Source organism: Asterias amurensis, chromosome 11 (assembly GCF_032118995.1).
Source record: "Asterias amurensis chromosome 11, ASM3211899v1".
Lineage (NCBI taxonomy): Eukaryota > Metazoa > Echinodermata > Asteroidea > Forcipulatida > Asteriidae > Asterias > Asterias amurensis.
In genome coordinates, this window is record NC_092658.1 from 2448627 (window position 1) to 2461833 (window position 13207).

Genomic DNA, 13207 nt, shown 5'->3' on the forward strand with positions numbered 1-13207 from the left:
GCATTTTGAGTTTATCGCTCAGTGAACACTTTATTCATTTTTGTTTTGCCATCGATGCAATGCAAAAATTTGTAATCGTTTTTTTTCACTATTCTCTGATCAATTTCAAATCTCTACAGGTTTGTCAGTTTATGTATATTGTGGATAACATAGAGTGCTTACACTGCCAGCTACTTTTTTGCTAGCAAAACCAATTCTGTAATGTTCCTTTAACTGTACTTCTGTTGCTTTTTACGTAAATGTATTTTTATTTCGTGTTCAGCGCTTTGGGGCCTAGGAAAAGGTGCTATATAAATACTCTTTTTTGTTGTTTTTGTTATCATTAACCAACAAAAGTAATGTACAATTGCAGCTTCTTACCATTTTGGCAGATGTCCCCAGAATGTCCCGGTGGGCAGATGCAAGAGTAGAATCCCACCAGGTTGACGCAAGTTCCTCCAAACAGACACGGCATACCCTCACACTCATTGATATCTGAGACAGGAAAGCAACATCAAAATGGGAACAGAAACATTAATAACATTCCCCCAAAAATATTCTACTTCATTCAACATTTATTTCCAGTATTTTTCTATTCAGTTCAACATTTATTTCTTTATTAGTGAAAATAGAACCAAAAATAAAAACAAATATACAACAATTATTTAAATTATCCAGCCAGCCAAAAACTACAAGCTACAGGCCACAAGCCATAATCTTCAAGAAATGGGCCATAAATCCAGTGGCCAAACACCACGCACCACAAGCCACAGCCGAACTTACTTGTTTCACAATCCTTTCCAGTGAATCCGGCTGGACAGTCACATGTGTAATCAGTTCCTACATTAGAGCACTCCGCACCGTTACGACACGGGTTGTTACCACACTTGTTGATATCTACAACAAAAAGAGAAAAACATAAATATACATATATACTACAAACAAATCTACACCGCGGTAGTAGAATATATAAAGCAAGACAAGTTCTCAAAAGGAACATAATCTACCTTGCAAGTAGATGTGGTGTTACCGCAAACCAAATATTTATTGATACCTCATGATGCAACTTCTCAAATCCCATTAACAACAAACTGCCTATTACTCATCAAACCGTCTGCAACCACCCTAAAAGTTTGACAAGTTGTATTTGAGTTTTACTAATGCAATTGAAGTGTAGCAAACAGTCATAGATAGAGCGCAATCTCAAGAAAACCATAATTTAAAAATGCATTTGGTCTTCATAACAAAAAGTTACATTGTCCACCTCCATAGGTTCAAAGGTCGGAAGTCCTAAAATACAAAATTGAAACAAGTTTTGTATTTTTACCTGTTGGCGTATGGCAGTTGGTACCGGTCCACATCGGAGTACACATACAAATAAATCGTCCATTCTGCTCATTACTGCATGTACCGCCGTTGATGCATGGTTCCCTGTCGCATGGTAACACATCTAGGAGCAGACAATAACATATTAAGGTTATTTAATGTTTATACAAAACAGCAAACCATTTTGCTATAATCTTGCAGATTCTGAGAGTTAGTGGTTGTTGAGTTTGTTAACCCTCTATAAGGTAAGAAACTTTGGGTCGGACTAAGACAAGTTGACTGGGGCGGGACTTGAAAATGCGGCCTTAGGATTAATTTGCCAGCATCCTATCAACTAGGCCATGTAGCCCTTACTTTAGTCAATTTTTTTCAATATCTTAGTTCGGGGTGCCAGTCTGAAGCCATTCAACCTGTAATGGCAGAATACCCAGGGATCACATCCAAATTTACAATACAACCTAGGAAGCAGGCCATTAACTATTTTTTTTGCTAAAAAAATTCTGTAACATTTCATCATTTTGTTTACCTGTGTAGCCCTCATCCAGAATTTCAATAGAGAAGCCTCTCTCCGTCTTCTCACCGTCCGAGAAGAACGTAACCCAGAGCAGATTGCTGGGCGTATCGAATCCAGTCGGCAAAACGTTCCCGGATGCTTCCACCTGAACAGTACCCTCGTCAAAGATGTTATCGCCGGTTCCAACCTTGAGTTTGTCGTAGCGGTTCTCTGTGATGAAGTCCATGAATTGGACAGTCATTGTGCGGCCTGGGGTGCCGTGGATGAACCAGCGACACTCCTCGTAGTTACCGTAGTTACTGGGATAGTCCGGAGTGTGTATCTCAACTTTGCCATTCAGTGGGATGGTGAAATTGTTCCTGCAGCCAATAGCTAGAAAAACCAAAATAAAAACAATAATTCAACAAATTCATTTATGTAGCTATGACAAGTTCTGCATTAAGCAATAACCCACAAGAGGGAAACTAGCTGGGTAAATTTTAAATCAATTTGAATCCACCACATTAGCTATCTATAGCCCTATGATGGTGATCTCCAAATTTTGGTTGATAATTTTTTTTAATTCTGTATATTGTGGCGTGTCCTGGCCAGAGCAGATAAGAACACCAAACTCAAGCTCTGGTGTTTTGATAAGAGTGTGGGTTCGAGTCCCACTCGATACACTTGTGTCCTTTAGAAAGACACTTAACCTTTGAAAAGAGTCGGTTCTAGAGACCAACCAGATCTTTTTAGAGCCAACACTTCCACACAAGAGATTTTTTTAACATGGTTGTACCCGCAAGTTTACTATTACATGTATTTATAGTTTATTCTTATCATTCGCACCGTGCAAAGCTTCAAACATCATTTATTTGAGAAGCCTCTAGAGAAGCCTCTCTCCGTCTTCTCACCGTATGGGAAGAACGTAACCCAGAGTAGATGATCTTCAAGAGTAGACTGAACTTCCTACTGAAGTTTTCATTAAATTTATGTACCTGTTTCACAATTAGTTCCCGTCCATCCTGTCGGGCAGGCACAGGTGTATTCGTTGATTCCATCATAACAGATAGCTCCATTCAGGCAAGGGCTAGACTCACACTCGTTGATGTCTGCATTAAGGAGAGAAGAAAAGAACCATTATAAAAGGGTTTGGGTTATTTTTGTTTGACACGAAACACAAAAACGTCCACAGATTTACATTAAACTTACATGGTTTAAAGAAAATGATGGTAGAAAACTTCCCTTAAAAATAGTACTTGCTGAGGTGCTGTAATTTGTTGAGAAACGAGTAAAACAGTTGCACAAAAACAATTATTGTCTCAGTGAGACAACAATTCTTTCAGCAGGTTCAATGGATTATGCAACTCTTCTGAAAACATAGCTCAGTAATTTTCCCTTTTTTTCTAAAAGAACTTTATGACATGAATCTGAACCTTCTGTCAAATTAAATTTATTACAAACATCTTAATAGACTGTGCAAGTCTCGCACGTAGCGAAAACGAGAACTTAATTCGAAAAAAAGTATATTTTTGTACAAAACCAAATTGTATTGAAATTGTTATTTGTTAAAAAATTCTTAAAGATTATTATTTTTAACGTACTTTTTGTATAATTATTATTTTAATTCGTGTACATAATAATTGTTTTGTTTAAATTAACGTAAAAATTATACATTTATCGGGACGAGGATCGCTGTTCGACATCGACCTGGATGGTTTTTCTAATACACCCCGTTTGTGAATCACGTCCAATTGGTGCGATCATCACATAGGTTCAGCGATAATGGGAACGTCAATTGGGTAATATTCTTAATTGTTTAGAGTAAACCGGAAACTGGAGGTCAAGTTTTTTTCTTTAGTTTTCTTCGTTAATTTGTTGAATTGATTTTACTTTTCTGTTTTTAATTACTTATTTTTACATTCCCAAGAACATATTCACTTTTTAGAGTCATAACTTATGTTAAACTAAAATTATTGGCAGAACAAAATCTCCCCAACGTAAAACTCCATTAGGTTGGGACCACAATGGTCCCGGAAGTTCAATTTCTCGCGAGACTTGCACAGTCTATTCACAGTGAGTAGGGATTCATATCATGGTAAAAAACTTGATCTACAGAAGGAATTTGAACCCTTAATGCTTTTCATGATGAAGATTTTATTTTTTTATAAACCCAGGGTTGAGAGTCATTGCTGACAAAAAAAGTCTGAAATCTGGATCCAGATTATCAGAGATTATGTTTTAAAAAAAAATGCTGGATATTCCACCTTTTGAGAACCCCTTGAGTTTTAAATGTTAATGCGATTTTTTGAACAATACCCTAATTTTTCTGCTTAGCAGTTAAAACATGACTAAGCAATCATTTTCTGCTTACTTTCTTCACAGTGGATACCAGTGAATCCAGGGTGACAGTAACACATGTAGCCTGCTGTCCCGAAGTTGTCTGTACAAGTTCCTTGATTCTGGCAGGGTTTATTCTCACATTCGTTCACATCTGCAGAAAAGATGAAAAAGCAATCACGAGGGGCTTAAAACATTTTTTTGAACAGTAATAATAACTGCGCTTAGTACTACGTTTCTAACCGCTATAGTGCTGTGTCCTAGAAGACTATTTAGTAAAACCAAAGCAACAACACCCAAAACATAAAAATGATTTGAAGACTTGTATACGAACATACAAATTTATCTTCCAGTACGCGCTAATCCACCAATCAGATGCTCGAACTACTAGGGGAATAAGAACATACATACTACTTCCTCTGTTTTATACCCTACTTCCTCTGTTTTTATTACACAGTGCGTATTGTGAGTGTCAATGCGTCACGCTCCGTATACAGACAGTGCGAAAATTACATTCTAAACTTTGTGTGCGTGCCTGCTGTTCATCGCGAAATAACGTTCTGCAATTTTAAACTTTGCACGTTGCACGTGGGACTGGGAGATAAATTGGTTATAACACGCGCGCTCGTGGAATACAAAAAAATATAGCGCGTCTGCTTCCCATATCCAACTCAGCCTTTGGCCTCGTTGGATATGGAACCGAAAGCGCTATATTTTTCCGTATTCCACTCGCGCTTGTGTGATAACTTATAATATTTTTTTTACTTTTCAGAATGTAAGTGTACAAACAATAACCTTCAAAAGCACAATTTTAGTCAAAACTTGTAACAAATCATTTCACAGTTAAACTGTGATGCTTACTTTTTAAATTTCATAGCACAGGATACAAATAAACGTATATCAATGCATATAAACAGCTGTTACCTAAATTTCACTTCGATCACATGCCTCAAACGGCTTCATAAAGTAAACACATATGCAGTTCGTGACAATTAAATGGTGTCATACATTTACTGACTTCAACTGTCTGTTACAAATGACTGAAACATTTTTGTAGCCGATCAAATTCCAAGCTTCCTGACCGCTTGTTTAACTTCCGACAATAAAACCGCCCTGCCATTCATCTTCAGACTTACCAATCTGGCAAAACTGCCCAATGTACCCATCGGGGCAGACGCAGTTAAACCCGTTGATTTCATCGTTACACACTCCGCTGTTTTCGCACGGGTTACTGGCACACTCATTGATGTTGAAGTCGCATGTTGAGCCGGTGTATCCGCTGGCACAGACACAGGTGTAGGAGTTGACCTGATCGATGCAGGTCGATCCAAACTTACATGGGTTCTGATCACACTCAACAATTTCTATAGAAAAATTAACAGGACATAAGTAAGTCAATCAAAAGATCTCTATATTATGTGATAAAAAGTGAAAAAACAGGAAACAGTGCCAGACAATCAGCTATGTTGCTACATTCCTTCTTCTATAAGGTTATTAATATACTAAAGGAACATCTTCATTACGCTTCTATTAACATTTAAAAAAAAAAAATGTTTAAAAAAATTACAGCGACAACTTGTCAACAAAGGGCCCTAGCACGGAAGATAAGGGTGCATGATTCTTTACATCACGGACATCTTATTAATTGTTATAAAGCAGGTGCGTATCAATGCACGGGCAAACCTATTGCCGCATACCTAATGCAAATTACTGATAATCAATAGCTGATAAATCTATAGTCAATCCATCAATGTATAAATTTTCATAACAATATAAAACAAGTGTCTTTGAGTAAGGCTTTTAAACAACGATTTGATGAAGGAGAGAAAACAAAAATGATTGAAAAGGTATCCAAGTCGTTTCAAAAGCAAACATGGCTTACCTCTTTCACAGTTGGTTCCAGTATATCCAGCTTGACATGTGCAGACGAAGGCGTTGTTTTCATTGAAGCATAGACCGCCATTGAGACACGGGTTACTGTCACATTCATCCAGATCTACATTAGAAGACAAAGAAGTAATAACATCGTGTCCTCCGATCAAAAAGAAAAAGTGCAGCATTTATTTTTACAAAGTTAAGGTACTTTCGAACTTACAATAGGGGGGGGGGAACTTACAATAAATATAATGCTTTTTGTGCTGCCAAAATTATTCCTCTTGCATAACAGTGCATCAAAATTGCCTGAAAATGTGACCTGTAAGACACTACTCATAACATTATAAAATACTTTCAAGTATGTAATCATTAAGCAGTCGTTAACCTTTTTAGAGGGAAAGAACAATAACGTTAGTTTTCGTTCAGTTTGTTCTTTAAGATATTTGAAAGCGGAATAACAGAGAAGGGTAAAACAAAGAGGGAACTCAAAAAACAACAATGTATCGTGTACTAAAGATAAACAACTCACTGATTTCACAGTTAAGTCCCATGAAGCCGTTGAGGCAGACACACTCGTACAGATTCTCCAGGTTAGAGCAGGCACCGCCATTAAGGCAAGGAGCTGACGCACACTCATCAATATCTGCAAAACAGAAGTCAAATAGTCAAACTGTACAAGGACAAATTAGTATTTATTGGCTAAAACAGTGACAATGCTTTCTTAATAACTAATGGATTCTTTATTGTACGGCGCTTTCTGATGTCAAATTTTTGACTCCACAAAATGGCCAACCGTGTTAGTTCCCAAAGTAAAAGGAAAACCATGCCATTCCGAGGCATATTTGTGAGGATAACAATCTTCTACTTTTCAAAAATCTTTCTAACCAAATGCATTTCAGAACAAACAGTTTTACAAACGCTTTTCATAGACCAACTCATCCAAACCAAGGATACTTGTGACTTTAATCATTATCTATCTGTCTGAAAGTATGAATGGAAAAAAAAAAAAAAAAACTAACAAATTTAAGGGCGTCATTCCTTAGCTGATGGAATAGTTTGCTTACCTATGTTACACATCAACCCAGTCCATCCAGGAGCGCACTCACAGCGATAGCTGCTCTCCAGATTGGTGCATGTAGCACCGTTCATGCAAGGGTTGCTTGCACACTCATCAATATCTACATACAAAATACAAGTTTAAAGTGGTCAAGATGGCCATGTTGTTTTAACTATTCAGAGGACTGGTTGGAGGGAGGAGGGGGGAGTACTGAGTATACCGTGCTTTTAAAGGCAGTGGACACTATTGGTAATCACTCAAAATAATTATTAGCATAAAACATTACTTGGTATCGAGTAATGGAGAGAGGTTGATAGTATAAAACATTGTGAGAACTGACTCCCTCTGAAGTGGAGTAGTTTTCGCGAAAGAAGCAATTTTCCACGAATTTGATTTCGAGACCTCAAGTTTAGGGGTGAGGTCTCGAAATCAAGCATCTGAAAGCACACAACTCCGTGTGACAATGGTGTTTTTTCTTTTATTATTATTATCTTGCAACTTCGACAACCGATTTAACTCAACTTTTCACAGGTTTGTTATTTTATGCATATGATGACATACACTAAGTGAGAAGACTTGTCTTTGACAATTACCAATTGTGTCCACTGTCTTTAAACAGTGTCACAGTAAAACACAAACAATATTCTTTATCATATGGAAAGGTTTGTGGTAACACCATTTAATAACTATCTCTAATGAGTTGGGGTGGTTCTGAAAAAAACCGTTGGTTTCAACTCGACGTTGCGATCAGTATGCTCTGATCGTCTTCTCATTACAGATAGTCATTACACGGTGTTACCGCAAAACTTTCCATATCGTACTTCCACCATGCAAAGTTTTCAAATCCTACTTAATATTCTGTATATTTAGTTCTTGGAAAAAAGTAGGAACATTTCATCGAATAAGAGAGCAGACCATTGCATCGATGCAATGCAAAATTTGTAATCGGTTTTTCACTTTTCTCTCGTAACCCAGATGGTCGATCAATCTCAAACTTCTACAGGTTTGTCAGTTTATATGTATGGGGGATTACATAAAGTGCTTACACTACCAGCAACTGTTTTGTTAGCAAAAACCAATTCTGTAATGTACCTTTAAAGCCATTGGACACTTTCTGTAAACAGTATTGTCCAAGGCCCACACTTTGTGTATCACAACTTCTATACAAAATAACAAACCTGTGAAAATTTAGGCTCAATCGGTCATCGAAGTCGGGAGAAAATAACGGGGAAAACCCACCCTTGTTTCCGGACAAAATAAATACGTTATTCTCGATATCAAGAATCGATATTGTTTTAATGTTTTCTCAAAAAGTAAAGCATTTCATGGAATAATATTTCAAGAGAAGTCTTTCACCATTACCTTCTGTAAACCCTGTAAGTTATTTGTAAATCTGTGATTTTTATTATTATTTTTTTTCCCGAAAGTGTCCAATGGCTTTAAGTTACTGTAGGTACTTACCATCAGCGCAGTTATCACCAGTCCATCCAGCAGAACATGTGCAGGTGTATAGACTAATCAGATTATTGCAGTTACCATTGATACAGGGGTTGGACCCACACTCGTTAATATCTGAAAACAGAACATCAACAACAACAACCAAATAAATAAAAAATAAAAAATCAATTAACAACCCTCCAATTTAATAACAATAATACTGGATATTTATTGTGGATTGTTTTGTGTTCAATATTTGTATCTGCCTTTTGTAACTTTGTAACTTTTTGATATAAGTGGTGCTTTTAAACTTGTTAGAGCAATGCAATTTGTCGGAGAGTAACAAAGTTTCTTATGTCTTATGTCTTATATCTATGTCTTATGTACGCCATGTCTGTCAGAAGGACACTCCTGGCCCATAAAGAAAAGAACTCTGCTAACGACGGTACTTAAAGCTAAGGAGCAAGTGAGTTTTCAAGTTAGTTTTGAAGTTGGAGTGTCTACTAGTCTGAGGTTCAGTGGGAGAGCATTCCAAAGAGATGGTCCAGCATGTGAACAAGAACACTCTCCCCAAATATAGTTTTAAATAAGTAAATAAATATGTAAATAAAACTTGTAGCAAAAACTGCCTCTAGCTACCGGGCAACCTCGGTAGTCTAGTTGGTAAGACACTGCTCCAGAATTGCAAAGGTCGTGGGTTCGAATCCCACCCAAGTAACATGCCTGTGAATTTTTTTCACAGGACTCAGGGAGTATACAGTGCTAACACACATCGGTGTATGGGTAAAAAAATAAATAAAAATAATATTCTGTATCCCCGATGTAAATTTAATATCTCTTAAATAAAACTTGCGAAAACTGCTCTATTATATAAAACAAATTTAAAGCGTACCAAACTGACAGTTGTAGCCATCGTACCCAACGGTGCAAAGACACTCGTAATTGTTAACTCCGTCTAGGCAAGTGGCGCCGTTTTGACACGGGAAACTTCCGCACTCGTTGATATCTGAAGAAAAAAGAATAAACCAAGACTTGAATAAACATGATCTGTTGAGAAACTGTTGTGTTTTTCGAACTGTGTAGAGTTTTGTCACTTTTTCATTTAGTTTATTTTGGTTCTGAAGCCAAGAACTCTGGGATATTTGTGTTACATTGTTACAAATAGTAGCTTATCTGTTTTTGTTTTGCAGTCATGACTTTCCAAAGTTTTCTAAACTCAGTTGGTGAAAACATGGGCTGTGACGTTGCAATAGAAAACTGTACAACAGCGTTTTAACTCCAAGATGGCGGCAACATGTCATGAATATGGATAAGGTCTATTAGACACTTTTGGTTCTGAAAATAAAATCAAATTTCAGGGGTGCCAACGTACCAATATCACAGTTAGCTCCAGTGTATCCAGGTTGGCAGACACACAGGTATATGTTACGCCCATTACTGCATATGGCTTCATTCTGACACGGTGAGCTTGCACATTCATCGATATCTACAACAAAAATTATGAGAAGAAAAAAAGGATATAATTAAATACTTATCGTTAAATTAAACCTATTGTAAGTTTATGTGAACAAGTGTTACTTTAGTTCCCTCTTGAAGTTGCGGAGTGATGGTATTTTACGTAGTGAGACGGGGAGCTTATTCCACAGGGCAGGAGCAGTTTGAAAAAGCGCAGTCTCTGTATTGTATTGTTCTTGATCTACAACCAGTGAGATCCTGTAGACCTTAGATCTCTGCTAATCACCATCCTACATCCGTGATCTCATCCAGCCACATGTACCAGCACGTGATCATCTACGTTCAGCTGCTGACAAGTTCCGTCTTGAGGAACATGCCGGAATTAATTCATGGGGATCTCGTTCTTTCCAGGTAGCTGCAGGGAAGGTGTGGAACATTCTACCTCATTCCATCAGAGCCATCCAGACAATAGACACTTTCAAAACAACCCTGAAGACCTATGGAATTCATTACCATCACATCGTCGCCATGCAGTTTCACATAAACAATTCAAGAAACTACTCAAGACTCACTTATACAGAAATAACTGACTGTTTTATTTCACTTTTCATTGGAACATCTTGAGTTTGGACTTCTTTGTTGCATCTTCTGGAGGCGCTTGGTAACCTTTGGAAAAAGGCGCCTCATAGAAATGCTGATATGTATAATATGTATGTAGAGCACGACTGCTTTGCTTGGTAGACGTGAGTTCACAAAGTTACTACAGTCATTCTTTTCATAAAATGTCATCTCAAAAATAATCCTGTGATAATGACCCCCAAAATTTGAGAATAAAAATAGGTGCATAAATTTGCATAATTAGCCTACCTATGTTGCAGTTGGCTCCTTCCCAGCCTGTTGTACAACTACACTCGTAACCGTTGACGATATCATTGCAGACGCCACCATTCACGCATGGATTGCTGGCACACTCATTAATGTCTGCAAAAAAAAAAAAAAAAAAAAAAAAATGTAATTTGTAATTTAGGATGAATTAATCAATTATTCTCAAAACAAAATTCACACAGCAATTTTCTTGATATTGAAAACAACCAAACTATAAGACTACAAAGATACTGAACTTTTCAAAGGGCACAACAGCAAAAGCACAGGGCACAAAGGCAATTGGAGACTTTTGGACGGTCCTATTTCACAGTTCTCGCCAGTCGTGCGCGTGCTCAGCATGTGGGCGCAAGCTCAGAGCAGCAAAAAAGGGACCGTAATGTCTGCTGCCACCAGGGTCTCACAAGTCTCCCATTGCTGTGGGTTCATGTTTACACTCTAACAATAAGTTGTATTTATCTTTTCCCATGACCAAAATTTTCCCATGACTAAAATGTTACAAACATTGGGTGACAGGTTCTTTTCATCGACTGCCCCCAAACTATGGAATGAACTGCCATCTGACATTCAACACATATTTCTTTTCAATCTTGCTTATATGCAATGTGCTCGTGTGTAGATTTTTTAGTAGTAAGTATTTTGTCAGTACTTTTTATCTAATGTTTTTAAAACTTCTTGTAATTTTTTTCCCGGAAATTTGTGCAATATAAATCTCTAATTATTATTGTCATTTCATCTTATCACAGCATGCAAAAGAAAGATCATATTTTCATTTGTGCCGGTAACTCCTGGAGTCGGGCTACGTCCCGCAGCCTTAGATCTCAAGGTCCTTTCTCAGGATTCTCGCTGTTCCCAATAGCGCTGCCTTCTGCAACAGATCTATCCTAACATTTGTACCTACTATTAAATTATTAAGGCCTGACAGGGAACTCACTTGTTAAGCACTGGACTCCGGTCCATCCAGGTGTACATGCACAAACATATCTGTTGATCTGATCCATACAGATACCATCATTAGCGCAGGGGTTGCTGGCACACTCGTCAACATCTACAAGACAGAAAAAAAAGATGATTGGGTTATTGTCAAGTAAAAATATATCGGGAATACGTCATCTCACTTTAAGATGTCGTCCCCCGAAGAGACATATTATTTCAGGATGTCATCATCTTACGTAAAATCATCTCAGGATTTGTCCATTAGGATTTGAACAAACCATTTAAATCTATTTTTATTAATATTCTTGGTACGCCCAAACAGTCAAATCTAGTTTTCATTGGGGCAGTGCATACATTCAGATCTCGAAACGTTGAGTCATTACACCACGGGTTATTCTCAGAACTACTGCAACTCATCAGAGAGAAAATTCTAGATTCTATTCCCACCAGGTCAAGTTTTAAATCCAGCTTTAAAGGCAGTGGACACTATTGGTAATTACTCAAAATAATTGTAGGCATAAAATCTTACTTGGTAATGACCAATGGAGAGATGTTGATAAAACATTGTGAGAAAGGCTCCCTCTGAAGTAGTGTAGTTTTTAAGAAAGAAGTTATTTCTCAGTAAAAAGAATTTGAATTGATTTCGAGACCTCACGTGTGAGGTCTCGAAATCAAGCATCTGAATAAAACACACAACTTCGTGTGACAAGGGTGCTTTTTCTTCCATTATTATCTCGCAACTTCGACGACCAATTGAGTTCGGATTTTCACAGGTTTGTTACTTTGTGCATACGTTGAGATACACCAAGTGAGAAGACTGGTCTTTGACCATAACCAAAGGTGTCTAGTGTCTTTTAGGAGTACTTACTGATCTCGCAGTGGATACCGGTGAATCCAGACACACATGCACAAGTGTACATGTTGATACCGTCTGTACATGTAGCACCATTCTCACAGGGGCTGCTGGCACACTCAAAAACAGCTGAAAAGGGAACATTAAAGGATTTTTTAAAAGTGCAAATTGCATAATTTGTGTGGCAAGGGTTGATCGAAGAACATTTTTTTTACAAGAGCAGGACTTGAATCTGCGGATCAACATTCTGGCGATTTATGGGCTTTCTACCCCTACTGTTGGCGGTCACCATATTTGGCCAATTCACTTAAGGAAATAAAGGGTTTGGGCTTTTTTTGTACGACACACAACACTAACATCCACAGATGCACATTAAACTTACACGATTTAAAGACAACAATGGTAGAAAGCTTCCCTTATAAAATTACCGGCAAAGGTACTGTAGTTTAAACAAAATTTCAAGACAATAATTTCCGCCTCAGTGAGCCGAAAGTTATTTGAGCATGTACACAGAATTTACGTTACTGAAGAAAAACCTGCTCTGTGCTATTCACTTTGTTTCTCAAAAACTTGATGA

At 37.5% G+C, this 13207-nt stretch overlaps 1 protein-coding gene across 1 annotated transcript in view; it reads right to left on the bottom strand.

Annotated features, from left to right (window-relative positions):
- LOC139943820 (uncharacterized) overlaps positions 1-13207 on the bottom strand; it is a 67526-nt gene that overhangs the window by 11433 nt on the left and 42886 nt on the right. Inside the window, exons 36-51 of the mRNA XM_071940646.1 lie at positions 12646-12759; positions 11776-11889; positions 10827-10940; positions 9877-9990; positions 9397-9510; positions 8529-8639; positions 7075-7188; positions 6540-6653; positions 6018-6131; positions 5272-5499; positions 4170-4289; positions 2794-2907; positions 1832-2191; positions 1307-1429; positions 763-876; positions 361-474 (exon numbers count right to left, since the gene is read on the bottom strand). Of these exons, the coding sequence (XP_071796747.1) occupies positions 361-474; positions 763-876; positions 1307-1429; positions 1832-2191; positions 2794-2907; positions 4170-4289; positions 5272-5499; positions 6018-6131; positions 6540-6653; positions 7075-7188; positions 8529-8639; positions 9397-9510; positions 9877-9990; positions 10827-10940; positions 11776-11889; positions 12646-12759 (2196 nt within the window). The remainder of the gene's footprint in view (positions 1-360; positions 475-762; positions 877-1306; positions 1430-1831; positions 2192-2793; positions 2908-4169; positions 4290-5271; positions 5500-6017; positions 6132-6539; positions 6654-7074; positions 7189-8528; positions 8640-9396; positions 9511-9876; positions 9991-10826; positions 10941-11775; positions 11890-12645; positions 12760-13207) is intronic.